The following is a 19,454-nucleotide window of genomic DNA, read 5'->3' as shown; positions in this document are numbered from 1 at the left end:
CGCTCCTCCCCTCTCCCACTCTGCCTTTTCCTGGGCTTCCGTTCAAAGCTCCAGAGGACCCAAGAAGAGGAACGCAGCCTGAGGATACAGTAAAGCAGCTCCAGCCCTGCCTGCCCGCCTGCCTGCTGGGAAACAAAACAAAACAAAAAGGTGGTTCCACAAGTCAACTCCAACAGCTTTCTTGGATTCATACGCTTGAATTATTATTTCATGCTTTTTCTGTCATCAGATCGGGAAGACGGGATGCGAGGCGGGCGTGGAGACGGACAAACAGACAGAAGGACTGACATATGGAAGAGAGCAGTGGGCACTGTGGCGTGAATGTAGCAACTGGACTTTTCTCCCTGGTTACTGAGACCAAACAATCCTGTCCAGCGAGGTGGATGCAGCTTTCATCAGGCTGCTAAAGGGCAAAGCAGAGACTGAATAGAAGCTGCAGAGACATATGGTTGTTCTACATTGTAGGGATAGAGAGAAAATGGTCAGTTACGTCCAAGTAGACTTTGGTTGGATCGCTATCTCTTATTAAACATTGTTTGCACAAACTTGCAGCAAAAATTACAGTCTTTTTTTCATGGACTTTGCCGACCACATTGAGTCTACCTGCAGGATTTATATGTGACTAATCGTGAGGATAGTTTCTAAATGAAGATGGCCGAGTGCATTCGGACTGTGTACCTGACGCTGATGCTGCTGTATCTGGTTCTGCTCGGTACGGCTCACACAGCGCACAGCACCTACCCGAGGATACGGCTCACTCACAAAGGTAAGTAATACCCGGGCTAAGGTTTATTTTAATACATTGCATGTTATGTTGCGCAATTTACAAAGGCTCTGTGCCGTTTCTTCAATAGGAAGGCAAAATCAGCCTTTAGGTAATGCAGCATATGGTGCTGACCTCTCAGGAATAGTCAATACAGCCATAACCGAAACTATCATTCCCTGTCCGTGCCGTCAGTGCAGCCTGAGAACAAGACTATGATAACGGAACAGAAAATGGACCTCTGCTGTCAATGTATAACAGTATTTGTTGCAACACTTCTGTTGATACGGGTCAAATTGATGTCATGAATGTAGGGAAAAAAAGTGATAAGTCAATTATCTTCAAGAATATTACGTAACATGCAACGTACTACAAAAAAAACACAGGAAAGGATGCTCGTAAATAAGTGAGGTCAGAGAAGAGGCGTCCTGTGGGAGAGTGCTAAAGAAGCCGCAGGTTATCATTAGCATGTGATGACACGGTCATTGTTTCAGCCTGATTCCTCGGCTATGTGGGCCGTGTGGCGGTCTCTCGTGACGTAGCGGTGGAGGGGTTTCTTTGGACATGGGAATGGAGGTGGCTGCGTGGAGTAGCTGATATGGATGTGCATGCAGCGCTATGGTGGTTTTATCTCTGTACATACAACTCTTTGGTAAACATTACCTCTTTCGCACAGTGTCTTTGATCTCTGCAGCAACAGAAGGTGATGATTCCACACAAGCCAAAGTTAGTCATGGTTGAATATAGGTGTTGAATTTGGTAAACAACTCATCCCTAAATATGCTGCTGTAGGAGAGTTGACAAGTCTGTTACATTTGTGAGGTGGGCTTTTAATTGTTGTGAATTACGATACGCATATCTACTACGATTAATAAATAAATACACTAACGCGCTTTTCCAGTTAGACAGTGCGAAGGTCAGCGCATCAGTGCTGCTGTGCCTGGTTATAAATACCATATGATTTGTGTTGACCAATTCCTTAACAACCTGATTGGAGGACTGCTGAGCAAGGTGATTGACATCCACCATGAAAAGGCTGCAGTCGGGTCCTATTATTATGGAATGAGAAACATCTAAACCCTAATGTAGACCTCATGGGTTTTGTCAGTGATTTTTGCACACACACACACACACATGCAAAAGCAGAATAGTGTGAATTCCTTTGACCTGGATGTACTTTAGGGAGATTGAGAGGCATGTGGTTTTAACTGTACACCCTTGGGTCTAAAAAAATATGACCATGACATCTGGAATCAGGGTGGAAAATCAGGGTGGATTCTGCACTTTTACATCAAGATTGATACATCGCACCGAAACATTTTCACCAGCTTCACATGGTAGCATAGAAAGTCAAAATCTCAATAATATAGCAGCTCAACTTTCCCTCATATTCTGGGAACAGATTCCTTTGAGCACATTATCATGTGATTCAAGTTCAACCGCACTATCATCGCTACCGATCTTCACATGCTTTGATGTTAAACACACCTCACAAATGGAGTGGAATGATTATTAGCTCTCTTTCATCTATTCCCCATTTTCTTGTCTAGACTTCTGGAACAGTGGAGATTTTTCCATTTAAAGTTTTAGAATCCCAGACTCACAGCTGACTTTAGAGAGAATTTAAACCAAATCGTTGACTGCACTGCTTTTGAAGCCCTAAACACAATCTAAATGCCTCAATTGCTTTGGGCCTATCAAACATCCTTAATCTGTATCCATTGAAATGCCCTACATGGAGATGTGCTCACTATAGCAGAAAAAAACATTTTATTTTGTTTTTAATTGTGTCTTTGGAGATGCATTTTGAGATGCGTTGTCGTGTGGCCTGGGGAGTGAAATGAGTTCTTCTCTGAGCATGACCATCAGCTGCTTACGAAGCTCTTACGCATCTAACCTGTTCAAGGTTCTTATACGGCTGCAGGTGAGTTGCCAGGTTAGACTTATTTTGATCCCTCTAAAGGGCTGTCGTCATGCCCGCTTGGGCTCCAGAGGGTGTGATACAGCAGTTTTTGTAATAGTAACGACCTAATTATCATACTTTGAAAAAAGGCTGCAAGTCTGCACATTTTGATATATTTGCTTTGTTAACTTTGCATTTGTTCATTTCCAAATTAAATTTGAGCATGCATACTTTCAGCATGTCTGCCAATGATTTGTTTACTTAGAAGTCGTAATAACTGGTTGTATAACTGGCATGGTTGTATAACTGGCATGGTTGAATGCACTTATTGTACGTCGCTTTGGATAAAAGCGTCAGCTAAATGACATGTAATGTAATGTAATGTAATGTAACTTATTGCGGTAAAATAATTTTTCCTCAGCAGATCGGCAAAGGTGAATGAAGTTCATCTGGCAATGTCGAGCTGTTCTGACATCATAACATCATACTGTATATGTTAAATAAACACAAACGCTTAATCCTTATTGGAAATGTAAACAAAAGTTTGTTAAATCATCACAGTTGGATTTACTCATTCGTGCATGTGTATGCAGTCTTAATAAGCTGAAAGACTGAAAATAAAAGTAGGCGTACTAAATGGACATACATTGTTCTACAAAGACTTATTTCCTAATAAGTTTTATTTCTCAACCTATTTATTTTCTTTAGCTTTCACAGTAAAATGATGAGATTTAAGCGAAAGGACCTGAGTGAGGTATGTGTATGTTTGAACACAGCGATTACTCAGGTAGCAATTACTGCACGTATGAAAAGCCCCTCTGAGCTGTAATTTTAAGCCTTCTTCTCCAGACCAGAATCTCCCTCTCTGTATTTTCTCTCATCTGGTGAAACGTTAATATTGTTATGACCTTTTCCCTGTGAGAGGATCAGGGAGAGCAGATTAGTAAAGTCTGTGTCCTGGATAAAAAAAAAAAAACATTTTTTGAGTCATTTGAGAGAGAATGTCGCAATATTATAAGAAAAGATGACGAATGACAACTGAGGTAAGCGCTTCGACACACGTGAATCCCGATATATTTGTCGGCTTGCAGGTAATAAATGTGGGAATAAATGTGAGAAATAATTACTAATACAGCAAGAAAATGTATATTTGTAAATTTAAATTTGACTTTCATGCATTTACACACAGTATCAAGACGTTGTGTGTTGTGTATGTTTTGGGGCTATAATTGAGAAAATCTAGTTTGGAGCTCACGTAGATTGAATGAATTTAACCAACTGCAAGTCAAATACAGCAGACTTGCGACACAGTACGAGGGTACTGCATGGTTCAACTGAGAGGTATGTACCCATCCAGGCCAATAACAACAGCTGTCAGTTGTAAATGTGTCCCTCTGATTTACAACATCAATCACAGTCACACTTATTCACTTATCCTGCTCTCTTTCTTTCTCTCCCTCATCCCGCATGCACTCCATGTGGCTTTCATTTAGCACTGTGACATCATCCTTCCCCGCACACACCAGAGAATATGTACCAATAATGGCATAACCCTCCCCCTCCCCCCCCCCCCAGGACGGCTCCACAGTCTAAGTCCCCATCTGCAAAAGGAGAACAGACTCCATGCTTATTCTTGTCCCATTTAACTCCAGTCCGTTCCAATCATTGTGTTTGTTTATGTTCCTGCGCAACTCCCATTACTCGATACATAAAACCCACATAGGCTCGTTTCACTGGGAATATCAGACGGCCTGCCACCAGTTTTATACCTGACGTGCCATTTATGCGTAGGAGAAAATACCATTTGTGTTTTTAAGTTTCCAGATAAACGTTTTATGTGATCGCCAGTGTGCATTTATCTTTGACTAAACACAGACATTAACCGCATCCTCTCGGTTATCTCTCCGCACTCAGGGAGCCCTTTTTTCCTGTGTATTCTACTTGAAGTGGGATCCCAGTGGAGCCACGCGTCTCCCTGACTCAGGCTCAAAAAAGCTCTGAAAGAAGATGGAGTGAGAGAAAGGGGAACGGCGGATATCCCTTCTTCAGTTTAAGCAGTACACTCAAGTGTCTGCAGCAGATACATGTAATAATTCGTAGCATCTTTTACCGCCTCATTCTGCAATCAGCGTCACATATAAAAGGGACCTGTTTTTTTGGGGGGGCCCCTGTACACATGGTAGTGTTTTGTGTGTTACACAAATCCCATCGTTGTCCTGCATACAAAGAGTGACTCTGGCCAGTTGTTCACCTGCGGCTCCTTTTCCCTTTTTTGATTTTGTTATTTTGTTTTGTTCTTTTTTTGTTGCCCCTTGTTGTGTTGTTTGATGTTTCACTGGTAAAACTTATTCGTTAGACTTCTTTTGTGAAGTAGATTTAAGTCTAATTTGCCCAATAAGCGCCCATTCCTGCCGTTACTATCAATTATTTAGATTTAGCCTTCGGTTTCACTCTGGCTTGCCTGCTCGTCTAAAGTTTCAAGAGTTGTGCTAACACACACCAGATTCCCATTTAGTCTTTTACAAGGGACACCCGGTCTGACCTGGGCATGTGTTAATGAAAGGCTTTTCAGGCCAACGTGCACCAGAGGAAGTGCACACCTCTGGGCCTTAGCACTTTTTTCTTTAAATCCTTCTCGCTCGCCCTCTTCAGAAGCTCACTAAGAGAGAGTAGAGAGGAACGGCCTGTCAGTTCCAATTAGGTGCAAAGTGGGTGTGTGGCATATGTGCACAAAAGCTGTTCGCTTGGTCTGTAATTATGCTGATGAGTGATGTATTATTGTTGGAATGCATTAAGCATTCTACCCCTTACGCTTGAATTTATATAAATCAATAATCATTAATATTTTAACATGGTTTTGAAATGGAGTTTGTTTTCCAAATCCTCTTAAACTTCTTCAACTTTCAGATTTTTCTATTAACTACTACTCTAACTATTTTATGAAAAAAACTGCTTGTGGATATCTATTGTACTTTTTTCATAATCACTGATTATGTTTCACTAGTTCTTTGCTCCGTTTCTGACTTTTACATGAGTGTGTATTGCGTCTGCTAGAGTGGGGACCTCGAGGGCTAGAGTGTGAGGCAGCGTCAGAATCTGGTTAAAAAAAGATGGAACTTCTGTCCTTGCACCCAAAGTATACACTCTAGAGGCTTCATTTCTTCAGATTAATGAGGGCATGGTTGTGCTGATTGGATTAATGTGTTCATAGAATCCATAGAGTTCTTTAGCTTTGGCCTACGGAGACCAACAGTCACACAACCTCTGCTAAAAGCCCCATAGGCTCCAATACAAATCTGCCGACATATTTCTCAAAAAATCCAGACGGTACACGTTTTGTAAACTGCGGCAGGAGCCGTATTTTTTACCTGACAGACATGAAAAAACCCTCCCTGCGTTCGGTAGAGTCTTGGGTCTCGCACAAATGTCGTATTTTTTAGATAGCTGTTATAGTTTTGCCCTGGTTGTCATTTGTTTGAGGTGTGGATTCTGTATAACTCGCTGTCCTGTGTCTGCCCTTTGCAGCAGCTCGTTAATGAGCCCAGGTGCGCCGTTGCCGTGGTTACTCACACACATGCTGCAGTATCTCTGTCTGTGACTCACAGCTGCTCCTATCACCTGATTAGTGGAGTCACATGACGCAACTATGCTTTCTGTAAACAGACCAATATGATAAAGACGCTCGCACCCCCCATGACCTCTTCTCACTGCTAATCACTCACTCACTCACTCACTCAGTCTGTCTGTCTAATTCTCCTCCCCTCTCCCTCTCTATCTCTTCCTCACCACCACTCCCTTCCTCACCCTCTCACCCTCCCTACCTCTATCTATCTGTTTTAATATTCATTTCTGTATTTTGTTTTTGCAAGATTTCACATTTATTTCAGCTGTTTTCATTTCTGCATTTTCAGCAAATCTATTGAAATTCCTTTCAGCTTCTCCCATTTCTGTATTTTCAGCAATTTCAAATCAATTTCAGCTTTTTTAATATCTGTAATTTCAGCAGATGTATTCAATTCCCTTCAACTTTCTGTATTTTCAGCTATTTTTAAATATTCATTTCAGCTTTCAGCTTTTTGCATTCCAACGCATTTTCAGCAGGAAATGCATTTTCTAGTTTTTTATGACATGTCTGTCACAGTCCACCTCTTTCCTTTTTAAAGTGAGATCGCAAAACATCTAAAAGCGAGACCAACAGGGAGTCGAAGCTGATCTCAAACTAACGGCTGATTGAGAGACCGGATCCGTTTCCTGTCTGATAAATCTTCTTTACTCCTATGAAAAGAAGCCCATAAACCCTGCCTTGTACATCACATGTTCCCTCCCTTCAATCTTAACATCTTTCCCTGGACTCATTATCCACTTCTTCCATTTCAGTTTTTATGAAAACACACTGCTGCATGTGAGTGTGGCTTTGAGCGTCCAGTGCTCTTTTATGCTGCGCGCCCCTTAACTGAAGAAGACTCTTTGTAGATCAATGACCAAGCCGATGACTCATAGAAGCGTATAGCAGATTTCAAGTAAGAGGAAGCAGAGATGCCAAATGAGAGGTGAGATAGAAGGATAACCCTGCTGCTGCTCTTTCACCTTCATTTGAGAAAAGCTATGAATGAGAAACACATGTGCAATGTGCCCTTGGCAATTGGGCCACTCGGGACTCAGACGCAGGTCATAGGAGCAGTGACAAACCCCTTGAGGATTTGAGGAGGAGGGTTCGGTCAAATGTAATCTTCCTCCAGGTGAGAGTGAAATTAAATGAAAACTCCGTCTTTCTACCCAACTATGACTTTCTAATTGCAAAGCGCCCCGATCTCTTTCCACGTGCGCTCGTGTTACCTGCAGAACTCTGGCAGCTGAACAGGACCTGGGTGTTCCAGGGCCATGGGACGGCGTCGCTTCAGCCCCAGACCATGCTGCTGGACGAAGGCCACGGGAGGCTTTATGTCGGGGCCAAGAATACTCTGTTCTCCCTTAGCCTGGACCGGGTCAACACACAACACAGAGAGGTGGGCCTGTTTTCATGCCTCGTTGCTTATGAGGAAGACAGACATGTTGTAACTCATACACCCATGGGCCAATTGGTTGGCTGAACTATTTGAGCATGTGCGTATTTTCCTAGGATGGTTATCAGTACAAAACTTTAACTTTGAGTATTTTCTTTCGTTTAGAAATTCAAAAGGTTGAACAATACAGTATTGGAAAAGATATTAGCAGTGAACAAAAATATGCTGTACAACTAATTATTTTTGTATTGTAAATATGAGCACAGCTGTGTTTTCCCACAGATCCAGTGGGCCAGTACAGGATCTCAGAATGAGGAATGTTTGATGAAGGGAAGGGAAAAGGTACAGGACACAATAGTATGGATGTGATTAATTTTCAAGGGAAGGTATAAATGTTTCATTGATTATGTGCATTAACTTGGTGTGTGTGTCGATAAATCAATTTTGGAATCTACATTTCGCTGTGCTTATTGAACTTTGTCCAACCTGGCGTATTGATTTTATCAATGTTATTGTAAAAAGGCCTGGAATCTTTCCAGTACACCCCCTTCTCTGATGGCCTCACCCGCATCTCACCCAACGACCCTCCTCCCACCCCCCCCCCACTGCTCCATCTCTGTCTTCCCCAACAGTCGGAGTGTGCTAACTACATCAAGGTCCTGCAACAGTACAACCAAACTCATTTGCTGGTCTGTGGAACAGGAGCCTTTAACCCCATCTGCGCCCTGGTCAGAATGGGACACACAGGGCAGGTGAGTCCTATGGACAGAATTAGAGTTTGTTTCAATGACCACGTACTATGAAAAGGTGACCAGCTCCTCGGTATTCTAATGGAAATGTGTATTTTATCCAGGGTCATTCAATGATATATGTCAGCAGTTTATAGGGGGGGGGGGGGGGGGGGGGGGGGGTTAGGGTGCACAGGCATGCGTGCATGCTGGTAACCATGGAAATTCGCTTGCATCCATCCGTGCAAGCGCCTGTCTGTCGACAGTGTGACACGTACGGTTTCTCCTAGATTATAGGTTCTCCTAGATTCTAGATTCTAGGTGTGTTTGGAGTTTCTTCCATGTATTCCAACAGTGGTGAGGTAGGTTGACCGGACTAGTTAAACTATCCAAACAGGTCCACTCATATCCTTCACTGAACTCATTGGAATGCTCATTGAGTGAAAAAAACCAGGTCCTTTTAGACTACCTAATCTCTGTCATCGGTTAAACGGAAGAATGTTTCACTTGGTGTGTGGAATTACATTTACCCTTAAGCATGAGCAGAATAATATTTACATAACAATCAGCTGTAATGGAAAAATACTCAACTTACTGTACTTACTTAATGTACCACTGGCCTCAAAATAAAAATAGAAATACAGCTCACATTCCAGAGTATTTAATGTAGGGTAATATTGTATCAGCCTGTTTTACCTAATTAACGTTTGGTTATATGTAACAATACAATGGATGACTTCAACCCAAAAACGGACTTCTGTTACAGTCATTTGCCGGTGAGCAGTCACAGCACATTTCAGGTTCAGGGGCTGCTCGTAAATCAACGCATGACATCCCCTCTGCTCTGCCAGTGACAGTCATGAACACTGCGGTGGCCCACAAGATATAAGCTTTGCTTCTGTCGGGAGTTCTCTTAGAGTGTGTATGAGTGTGTTTCTGCACGTGTGTTTCCTGTGGGGTCATAAGAGTACAATCGGTGAACTCACCGTGTTAGTGTTACACATCCAGAGAGTAATTATTCACACTGTCATCCATCACTCCTTGTCTCATGTGTATATCTTCCTCTTTCTCATCCATCAATTTCTTAATCTCCGCTCTCCTTCCCCTATACCTCCCTTCTCCAGGGTTTGTCCGGATGTTGGCAAAGCTGCTGCTCCGTGCATGTTTATGTGTTAACAGGCGTTGTGTTCACATTCTCAGGACAGGCCGTTTGCTCTTGAGGAAGACAGCATCATGAGCGGCAGAGGACGGTGTCCATATGACTACAACAGCCCTTCCACGTCTACGCTCTCCAGTAAGACACCCCTTCGTCTGTCGCTCATCCCCCTGCACCCTCACTCCTGCAACGCTGCTCCCCGCCGAAGGGATGCGCTTGCTTTGTTGTTCCGACAAATCAACGCTGCCATCTTGTGGCCTTTCCTCATGTCGCAGTGAAAGTGGTTGCACATTTTAATCACACCACGTTTTTGAACGCATTGTTGTGAAATGTGTGTCTCATACACCTGTGCATACATTAGGAGGAGAGCTGTATATCGGCCTGTACACAGATTACTGGGAGAATGATGGAGCGTTTTGTCGACTGAACAACCAGACCTACACGCGCACTGAACGAGACGACAAGCAGCAACTTAATGGTTGGTATATTTTTCAGCAAAAAAAAGGATATCCCTTTAAATAAGAGGGAGTGCAAAGATAACTGCTCATGTCAGGATTAGTTCTATCTGAAGATTACCGACAATCTGTTTCATTACACTTTCACATAATTAAACAACCATATTTCACTGTTTCTTAATTGGTACCGTTTATGAAATGAACAGATTACAAATTACAGGCATGCTGACCGTCATATTTCATTTCTCAAGCCTTTTGTGCCTTCTTCTGCCCACAGAGCCTAAATTTGTGGGGTCTGCAGTTATTCCCGACAACAATGACAGAGACGATGATAAAGTGTACTTCTTCTTCACTGAGCGGGAGATGGATTCTGAGGGAGGGAACAAGGCGGTGTTCACTCGTGTGGGCCGAGTCTGCGCGGTGAGACTGCAAATGCTCTAAAAAGATGTCTTGCCTTCATCCAGGGCCAAAGTACAGCAGCATTCACAGACCGTACCTGCCTTTGTCTCTAAGAATGACCAAGGAGGACAGAGAATGCTGGTGAACAGATGGAGCTCCTTCCTGAAAACCCGTCTCATCTGCTCTGTGGCCGGACCGAATGGCATCGATACACACTTTGATGAACTCGGTGGGGCTACAAGGAAACTCTTTGCATGCCATCTTATGTATCTGTTGTAAACAGGTTTATAATGATTGAGACTATTCCATGCATCTGCATATACATCCCTAAATATGCAAATAGTCACTGTGTAATAGAGGATTTTCTTACATTGTAGTTCTGACCTGCAGTAGTACCAACCGATATTCAGTAGAATAGAACATTTCAACACTTGTTCACAAAAGATGCAGTGCCAGTAGCCAATGTGTAGAATGACTAAAGCCGAGTAAGCGCCACTCTTTTATTACCTTCTGGCTGGATTCTTTTCACAGTGATATTTTTCAATAAAACACTGACAATCTTTGAAAACCCTAAAAGTAATCTCACTTCTAAGGATATTACCAAAATCCCCAAGGACTCGTCTATCCCTATGGATAAAAAAAACACATATCCCTCCGTCTGCAAGAGGATAAGAACAATTTAAAAGCACTTGCTCAACCTGTTGGGAGAATTTTAAGACGCAGGGTCCCAGAAGACTGTCTGTACTTTCTCAGCCGAGTTTGAGGAGCTGTTGTCTAAAGGGCTCATAAAGAAAGTGCTACATGTCAATGCTTAGCAGGTACTACGTTTACTTTGTCAACTATCTATTAAATGTACGGCCTCCTCCAACGACACCTAATATTAATGTTTTCTGTTTTCAGAGGATGTGTTTGTGCTTAACAACAAGGACGGGAACAACCCTGAAATATTTGGCCTCTTTAGCACGACAAGGTGACCGGATTGTGACTTCACTGTTTCATTGTACAGTTCCAAGGAAATCACTAACGGAGCCTTTCTTTGCAGTGCGGTGTTCAAAGGCTTTGCAGTATGTGTCTACCACATGGATGACATAAGAGCAGCCTTTAATGGTCCATTCGCCTACCGAAAGAAACCTGAGCATTACTGGACAGCTTATGAGGACAGAGTCCCCTACCCTCGACCTGGATCTGTAAGTCTTAACGTAAAATACAAGTTATGTTTGCAGCATGTGATTTTCCACTGGTCCAAGTCCATGACGGAAGTTATTTGTGAGGAAACAATGTTGATGCGGGCAAACTGCTGAATGTCAGCACTAATCTAGCTTCGTCAGCAGGTCGTACAGGGAAATCCTCAGCCAGACGAAAGCAGTTTTTCCATATTTTACACTGTATAACGGACCACCTGTCCCTGCCCCCCTCTGTTCCTGTCGCATCTCTCTTTGACAGTGTGCCAGTAAAGTGAACAGATGTGGCTTCTCAAGTTCCAAGGAGTTTCCCGATGAGGTTTTGCGGTTTGTGCGTTCCCACCCTGTGATGTATCGCCCTGTCTTTCCACATCGCGGGAGGCCTGTGCTGCTGCAGACAGAGACAGGCAGGAGAAAGCTGACCCAGATCGCCGTGGACAGAGTCCAAGCGCAGGACGGACACTATCATGTACTCTACATCGGCACCGGTACACACACACACACAGTGAAGAATGCTGAATATATTGCAAAAATTAAGTACAGAAGAAACACAAACTCTTGAATAACAGCTGTTTCTTGTACTAATGCGGTTTGCACTGGTTGTGATTTTCTTTTTTTTCTTTTTTATTGCAACCCATTAGCACTTAGTTGTTGGAACAGTGTGACATTGTTTTCCTCTTTGTTAGACGACTCGGTGGTGTTAAAAGTAATCACCATCTACAACAAAGACACAGACACTACGGAGGAGGTGCTGCTGGAGGAGCTGCAAGTATTTAAGGTACTCATTGTTAGCTACACAACGTGAAACAAGAGTAGACACTGTAACTAAGTCCATTCTGTATTGCAGCGCCTACAGACCGCAGTCCGCAATAACGGGTTATTTTGAAATCCTGATTTGCCTCTTTTCCATCATCTGAGGGCCGCAGTTGTGATTTAGCAGCCCTGCTCGTTAGAGATCTTCAGAACGATTTGAAGAAAAAGATCTGAGAGCTTTATGTCGGCTTTCATTATGATATTCTTGTAGCATATGATTGCCATTTATTTTTGAGGTACGATGTGCCCTGTCTGCAGGTGCCAGCACCAATCAGAGAGATCATAATATCACCTAAACGGGTAAGAGGACCTTGTGAATGCATTTTCTGTTCACTCATGCTATTCTGCTTTTCAGCCACAAGATGTCAACATTGGTACATTTTCATTAACTTGTACTGACATGATTGAGATGTTCTGTTGCTGGTGGCTCATTATCACAGTTAAATGAGACAAAAAGCATGAATGTGGATTCCTGTTAAACTGTGTGCTGATATTAACGGTGGTCGTGCTGTTGGGCCCACAGCAGCGGCTGTATGTCGGGTCAGAAGCGGGTGTGGCCCAAGTCGCACTGCATCAGTGTGACCTCTATGGCTCAGAATGCGCCGATTGCTGTCTAGCCAGAGACCCTTACTGTGCCTGGGATGGTCTCACCTGCACCAGATACTACCCTGCTGGAATTTACACCAAAAGGTAACTAAAAACCCACTCTGAGACAGGACCATATGTATTTCTGAAGATATTTGTAGTTGTGTGTGTATGTGCGTGTGTGTGAGAGAGTGTGTGGGTGATACCAGCTGCTCACATCTTCCACAGTACTTCTGTTCACATCAAAGTGTGTTGCAATGAATGTCGCAATGCTCTGAGACTGGTCTGCCAAGTCACCATCACAGGCTGCGAGCAAAATGGCAGCTAGTTGTTGTTGTTTAACATCAATCAGTGTACCCTTCATCACCCTCCCCTTTCATGCATTTTCTTTCTCCATCCCCATATTGGATATTTCTCTATTCTTTCACCCGTGTTCTTGTACATTACACATGTAATATGACTCCCTCTACTTCCCTCACCAACATCTCAGCAGAAGATTCAGACGGCAGGATGTTCGCCATGGCAACGCTGTCCAGCTGTGCAATGGGCTGCAAATTGAGGGTTAGTGTATAAAATGGCTCTATGATGTGTGTGTGTGTGTGTGTGTGTGTGTGTGTGTGTGTGTGTGTGTGTGTGTGTGTGTGTGTGTGTGTGTGTGTGCAGTTTAGTGTGCTTCTACTGAGGAAATAGATTGGAACAATTCTCTCCTTTTGTCATCTAATGAAGGCAAGGCAAGGCCAGGCAATTTTATACACAAGCTTTTCATACACAAGGCAGACTCAAAGTGCTTCACATCATAACATTTCATACAATAAAGTGAAATAAAATGCAGGAATTAAAAGACAATTAAAAACAGCAAATAAAATTATAAATTAAAATCTTATTTAAATTGTTTAATTAAAGGCAGAGGTTAAAGTGCAATGTAGGTGAAATTTAGCAGAAGGCGAAGCTGAACATAAAAGTTTTCAGTCTTGTTTTAAACGTGTCAGAGTTTGGGCAAGTCTTAAATCTTCAGGAAGTTCATTCCAGCTGTTTGTTGCGTAGTAACTAAATGATGCTTTCCCATGATTTGTATTTACTCTGGGAATCACTAACAGATAGGTGTCAGAAGATCTTAGTGATCTTGAAGGCTTATGTAGTGGAAGCATATCAGTGATATACTTTGCCTGACAGTTGTTTTTGGAAGACTTGCAAGGAGACCATTACAATAGTCTAGCCTACTAGTTATAAAGGCATGTACAAGTGTTTCTAAGTCTTGAGCTGACATGAGCCCTCTAAGTCGTGCTACATTTTTGAGGTGGTAGTAGGCCGATTTTGTTACTGATTTGATGTGACTCTTTGATGAAAGGTCATCTAATCATTTCGTACCAATCTGTGGACGCGTGTGTGTGTGTGTGTGTGTGTGTGTGTGTGTGTGTGCAGATGAACCATGGCAGCGAGCCGAGGAGAGGCTGGTGTACGGTGTGGAGAGCAACAGCACTTTACTCGAGTGTGTCCCTCGATCACTTCAAGCCACGGTCCTCTGGTTCCTGCAAAAAGACGGAGAGAAACACGAGGTAAACTGGATGGACCTTTCTAAAGAACATCCAGATGTTAACACGTTTAACAATATATAACACTACAAACACCAATATGAAAAGTAAATACATTACACTAGATTAAAAAAAATCACCATAATACTGTTATTGTGTAACAAAAACAAATGTTCCTCCGACCCCCTTTCTCCCCGTCCTTCAACGCAAGTAGTTTTGGTTAGACTAAAAATACTGCTGATGTTTTTTAAATAGCGAGGTTTGTAGACTAACTTTTTTTTAAATTTTTTTTCAACTCCTATAACGTATGGAAGTCACTGTGTTGAGTACACTTTTAAAGATCTCTTTAATTCAGTTCTTCAGATCCTCAGGATTTTTAATCAAATATTCTGCCAAAACAAGCAACAATTGAAATGTCTGAACCGACTTGCATGAGCGGCACATGGTTAGAATGCCTTTTCTTCCATTTTTTTCCTACCTGCAGGTTCGAGGTGATGAGCGAGTTATCGTCACCTCCCACGGGCTGCTGTTTCTGCGAGTGAGAAGCTCCGACGCCGGCGTGTACGTTTGCGAGGCCAAGGAGCACGGATACGTGCACACGTTGTTACGCCTATCTCTGCGCGTACTCAGTGGCGAACGGGTGGAGTCAGCAATGCACCCAGCCGACGACGGGGAAGCGGCCAAATCTGCACTGCCGTGCCCCTCCTCCATGGGCCCCCCCCCAGATCCCAGCATTAGCCCGAAGGCTCGAGGGCCATCCGCGGTCTCTGGCCCCCACTCCAGGTTGTGGTACAAGGAGTTTCTCCAGCTCATCGGCTACGGGGATGCTCAGAGGGTGGAGGAGTACTGTGAGAGAGTGTGGTGCTCTGATAAAAAACGCAAAAAGGGCAAACGGAAGTATTCTCCTCCGAGTGGCGAGAGGAGAGGGAAGGGCAGAGGAGAGGAGAACTCCCACCGAGCGCCCCGGCACACCGCGGACACCTGAGGAGGACAGAGCTCCACTAAACACGCACACACATGCATGTGCACGAACACACTCGAGAGGTGGAACTCAATCTTTGGTTGCACCATATAAAGGCTTTTCACTTTGTTTTTAACCACGGTAGTAAGAGAATAACAGTAGTAGGTTGCTGTAGCGAGCTGTCTAGGGGTTCTAGGGATATTCATCATTGGTCTGACTTTGATGTTTTGCTTTTTTGTATAGATAAACTGATTATGTGATCAAAACCCTGTGTAAATATGTCAGTGTCAGGGCAGTAGAGGACACACGAGGAGATGGAAGACAGACTGTCTCTGATCTGTAGAGAGATATATGAAGAGAATATAACGGTGGACCGATCCAGCCCAGCAGTCAATCCAAATGGACACAGACGTTACCACAGCAGACACGAGGCGTCATTCAATGGCTCACAACGATGAACTCTTACTGTATGTATTATGAGAGAAAGCTCTGTTCATGGTAAAGGCCTAATAATCGTTTTATTTTTTGGTACTATGATAATTTATTTGCTTGGTTCATGCTTGGAGTTCCGTAGTTGTTTTTAGTTGTCACAAACGTTTGTGACAACTACCGTAGTTGTTTTTAGTTGTCACAAACGTTTGTGACAACTAAAAACAACTACGGAACTGTACAAAAACAACAAACTATTGTTGTTTTTGTACAGTAAATAATGTCTCAATGCTGCAATTCCACTATCACTGATAGTTGAGTCAAGTTTTAGTAATAATAATGCCCTCCATGGAATCATTACTATTCAAGCACTCGTGAAAAACTGTTTCAGTAGATGAAAAGTAGTCCCATAGAAGATTTTATTGTGTTATTTACATCAACGGACCAACTCTACCAACAGTATTGTGCATTGTATATTGTAATCATCCAACATCCGGGGGGGTCTTTGTGTGTGTGGCGAGTTGAACTCTTTTGGTGTGGAGCGCCTTTTTGGCCCGCTCAACACGGATGACACCTGCATCGCCACCCGGGGAATTTTGCACCTGCACAGAGCCTACAATAAAACGGCCGATTACTTAACCACTCATTCATTAAAATATTCACAGAGGAGAAAGATTTGTCCAACCTACCAGCAGCAACACCCAATTCCGTTTCCATTAAAAGAAAGATTGGGTTTGTAACAGGGAGAGAGCGCAAAAGACAATACACGCTGTAATGGCCATCCCAACACAACCAAGGCCTTTAGGTAACAAACAATTAAGCACACTACATTACCTGTTGCACAACCGTGACTGCGGCACGAACGCGAGAGGACCCAGAGCGGAAATGTACCTCCAGCAACAAAGAGTAATGGGGTCAAGATGTCAAACCCCCGCCTATATAGCATGCAGTTACTTCCTGATTGGTCCAGAGAGTGAAGTGATTGAAACCACCCGCAACCAGTCAACCTGCTACAATCTGCCCCAACTTTTGGATCGTCGCCTCAACGATCGAGCAAACCCCGCCCGTTTTCGCCTCAACTAATCCCATGGTCTAAAGAGGGCCGACACAGTATTAACCAGAGGGTCCGGCCGGTGTACTGCACCGCCTGCCGGTAACCCAACGGCCCTCGGGAGGCGATAGATATTAGAATGGTGGCCTGCTGTTGACCAGGCTGTCCGACGGACTGCAACTTCACTGGTGTCGGAATGGGTGGTTGGTGAGGCTGCGTTCGCAGTGCTGGGAACCCTGACAAGGTCCAAAACCGGGTACACTGGGTTGGTTTGAGTTTGTACTACCAAGGGAGGCTCCTGCAGGAGAACCAGCAGATCCCTGTCACCAAAGTACTCCTCCTCTGATTTGGAATGATCTAAAGAGGGTGACAGAACCGCAGCAGGGACACCAGAAGGGTCTAACCCGACCACAGCCCTCAGCAGGGCACGATTAACATGCCAGGACTTAGTCGGATTGTCTACAGGCGCTATGGTGTACACTGCCCTACCTTCGGCTGGTGCCCTCAGAACTCTATATGACACAGGCTCATACAGATCCTGGATCTTATGACGACCTTGTGTACTGTTCCACAACCACACCAACTTGCCTACTTTCTGCGGGTGGTCTTGAACATGCTGGTCATAATTCCTCTTACGGCGCTCTGCCGCACCCCTTAACCGTATCCCAGCTCCCTCAAAAGCTATCCGTAAGCGGGTCTGATGTTCCTGGACCCATTCATGGGCACTGCCACCAAGAGGATCTTGTACTCTTCCTAGCAGGAAATCAACTGGGAGCCTAGGCTCTTGCCCAAAAATCAACAGAAAAGGGGACTCCCCAGTGGCCTGATGAGGGGTGGTGTTATAGGAATACAGCACCTGTGGCAGACAGGAACTCCAGTCCCGCTTCCAGGCCACCGGAAAGGTGCGCAACAAGTTGTGCTGGGTTCGATTAAAGCATTCACACTGACCATTACCACTCGGATGGTATGGAGTGGTACGAGACTTCTCAATGCCATAGAGCCTACAGAGCTGCTGGATCAGAGAACTCTCAAAGTTGCGGCCCTGGTCCGAGTGTATACGAGCAGGAACACAAAACTTTGAGAACTATTCTGTCACCAAAACCTGAGCCACAGTGGAGGCTCTTTGGTCACGGGTGGGGACAGCAAGCGTATTCTTGCTAAAAACATCAGTCATAACGAGGACATTTTCCAACCCGTTATAAGTCGGTTCTAACACTGTAAAATCCATAGCTACGATCTCTTTTGGCCTTGAAGCCAGCAAATGCCCCATGAAGCTGCGAGCAGCTGGCTGGGTGTCCTTGGCCACTTGGCAGCCTATGCCGCAGGGCCACCAACTTGGCGAACCCCTCCACAAAGCGGCGATAGTAACTGGCAAAGCCAAGGAACGACCACAGCTCCGGGATGGTGGTAGGTGGGGGCCAGTTCGCCACCACCTGCACTTTACTGGGATCTGTGGAGACACCTTTGTCCGAAATTACATGGCCCAAGTAGCGCACTTCCTGTTGGAAAAATGCACATTTGCTTAGCTTTGCCTTCAGACCTTGCTGCTGAAGCCTCCCCAGCACTACATCCAACCTCTCCAGATGCTGTTCGACTGTGGAAGAGAAAACCACAATGTCGTCAAGATACAAAAGCAACGACTGGCACTGCTTGTCACCAAATATACGTTGCATCAGCCTCTGAAAAGTGCCTGGAGCGTTGCAAAGCCCAAACGGCATACGATTCCACTCAAAGAGGCCGAATGGGGTGCAAAATGCCGTTTTGGATCGATCCGCCTCAGAAACAGGGACCTGGTTATAGCCGCTGGCCAGATCCAAAGTGGAAAACCAGCGGGCACCCGTCAAGGCATCCAGGCACTCGTCAATACGAGGAAGGGGAAAAGCATCTTTCCTCGTTTTGTTGTTCAGTTGCCTGTAATCGACACACATACGTAGGCTCCCGTCCTTTTTCTTTACCAACACAATGGGACTGGCATAGGGACTGCTGCTCTCCCTTATATACCTGTGCCTCCAAGAGTTGGTTGATGTGGTCCTTGACCAGCTCATACTCCGAAGGAGGGATGCGCCTATGGCGTTGCCAGACAGGGACATCGTCCAAAAGAGGGATGTCGTGAGCAATCAGGTTTGTACAACCCAGATCACCATCATGGGCGGCAAAGACAGGGGTATAGTCCTGTAAGAAGGACCGAACCCGGGTCTGCTCTTCAGCAGGCAGTGAGGACAAGTCCATGGCCTCAATCGGGTCGTGCACTCCAGGAGAAACAGCTTGGGACCTCACCGTGGCAACCACAGATGGCACTTCGGTGACCCCTGCAGGCAAACTGACAACACTGACCTTATCCAGGATACCCACAACAGTGCGAGGGTACAGGATCACATCGATGGCCCCAACATTCACAATGGGTATGGAAGCAATGCCCCCGACCACCTGAACCAGGGATGGAGAAGCTAGCAGTCCTGCCAGCAATGCCAGATTGTGGCGAGTGGAACTCTTTT

At 44.5% G+C, this 19,454-nt stretch overlaps 1 protein-coding gene across 3 annotated transcripts; it reads left to right on the top strand.

The window, feature by feature from the left end:
- The first annotated feature begins 311 nt into the window (after positions 1–311).
- LOC120812305 (semaphorin-3E-like) lies at positions 312–16,000 on the top strand. 3 transcript variants are annotated; one of them, XM_078097712.1, is made up of 18 exons: positions 312–481; positions 652–766; positions 7,509–7,672; positions 7,952–8,011; positions 8,302–8,421; positions 9,598–9,691; positions 9,915–10,031; positions 10,286–10,428; positions 10,522–10,636; positions 11,308–11,377; positions 11,450–11,594; positions 11,851–12,076; positions 12,275–12,366; positions 12,660–12,701; positions 12,925–13,091; positions 13,480–13,547; positions 14,409–14,542; positions 15,003–16,000. In XM_078097712.1, exons 1-18 carry the CDS (start codon positions 446–448, stop codon positions 15,501–15,503), a joined length of 2,409 nt encoding a protein of 802 aa, XP_077953838.1. In that variant the 5' UTR covers positions 312–445; the 3' UTR covers positions 15,504–16,000. The 3 variants fall into 3 exon arrangements, with proteins under 3 accessions (XP_077953838.1, XP_077953837.1, XP_077953839.1); XM_078097711.1 differs by having other exon boundaries at positions 13,477–13,547; XM_078097713.1 differs by lacking the exon at positions 312–481 and having other exon boundaries at positions 511–766; positions 13,477–13,547.
- The last annotated feature ends 3,454 nt before the right edge of the window (positions 16,001–19,454 follow it).

Source organism: Gasterosteus aculeatus, chromosome Y, assembly GCF_964276395.1.
Source record: "Gasterosteus aculeatus chromosome Y, fGasAcu3.hap1.1, whole genome shotgun sequence".
NCBI lineage: Eukaryota > Metazoa > Chordata > Actinopteri > Perciformes > Gasterosteidae > Gasterosteus > Gasterosteus aculeatus.
This window is presented reverse-complemented; position numbering and strand designations above follow the sequence as displayed.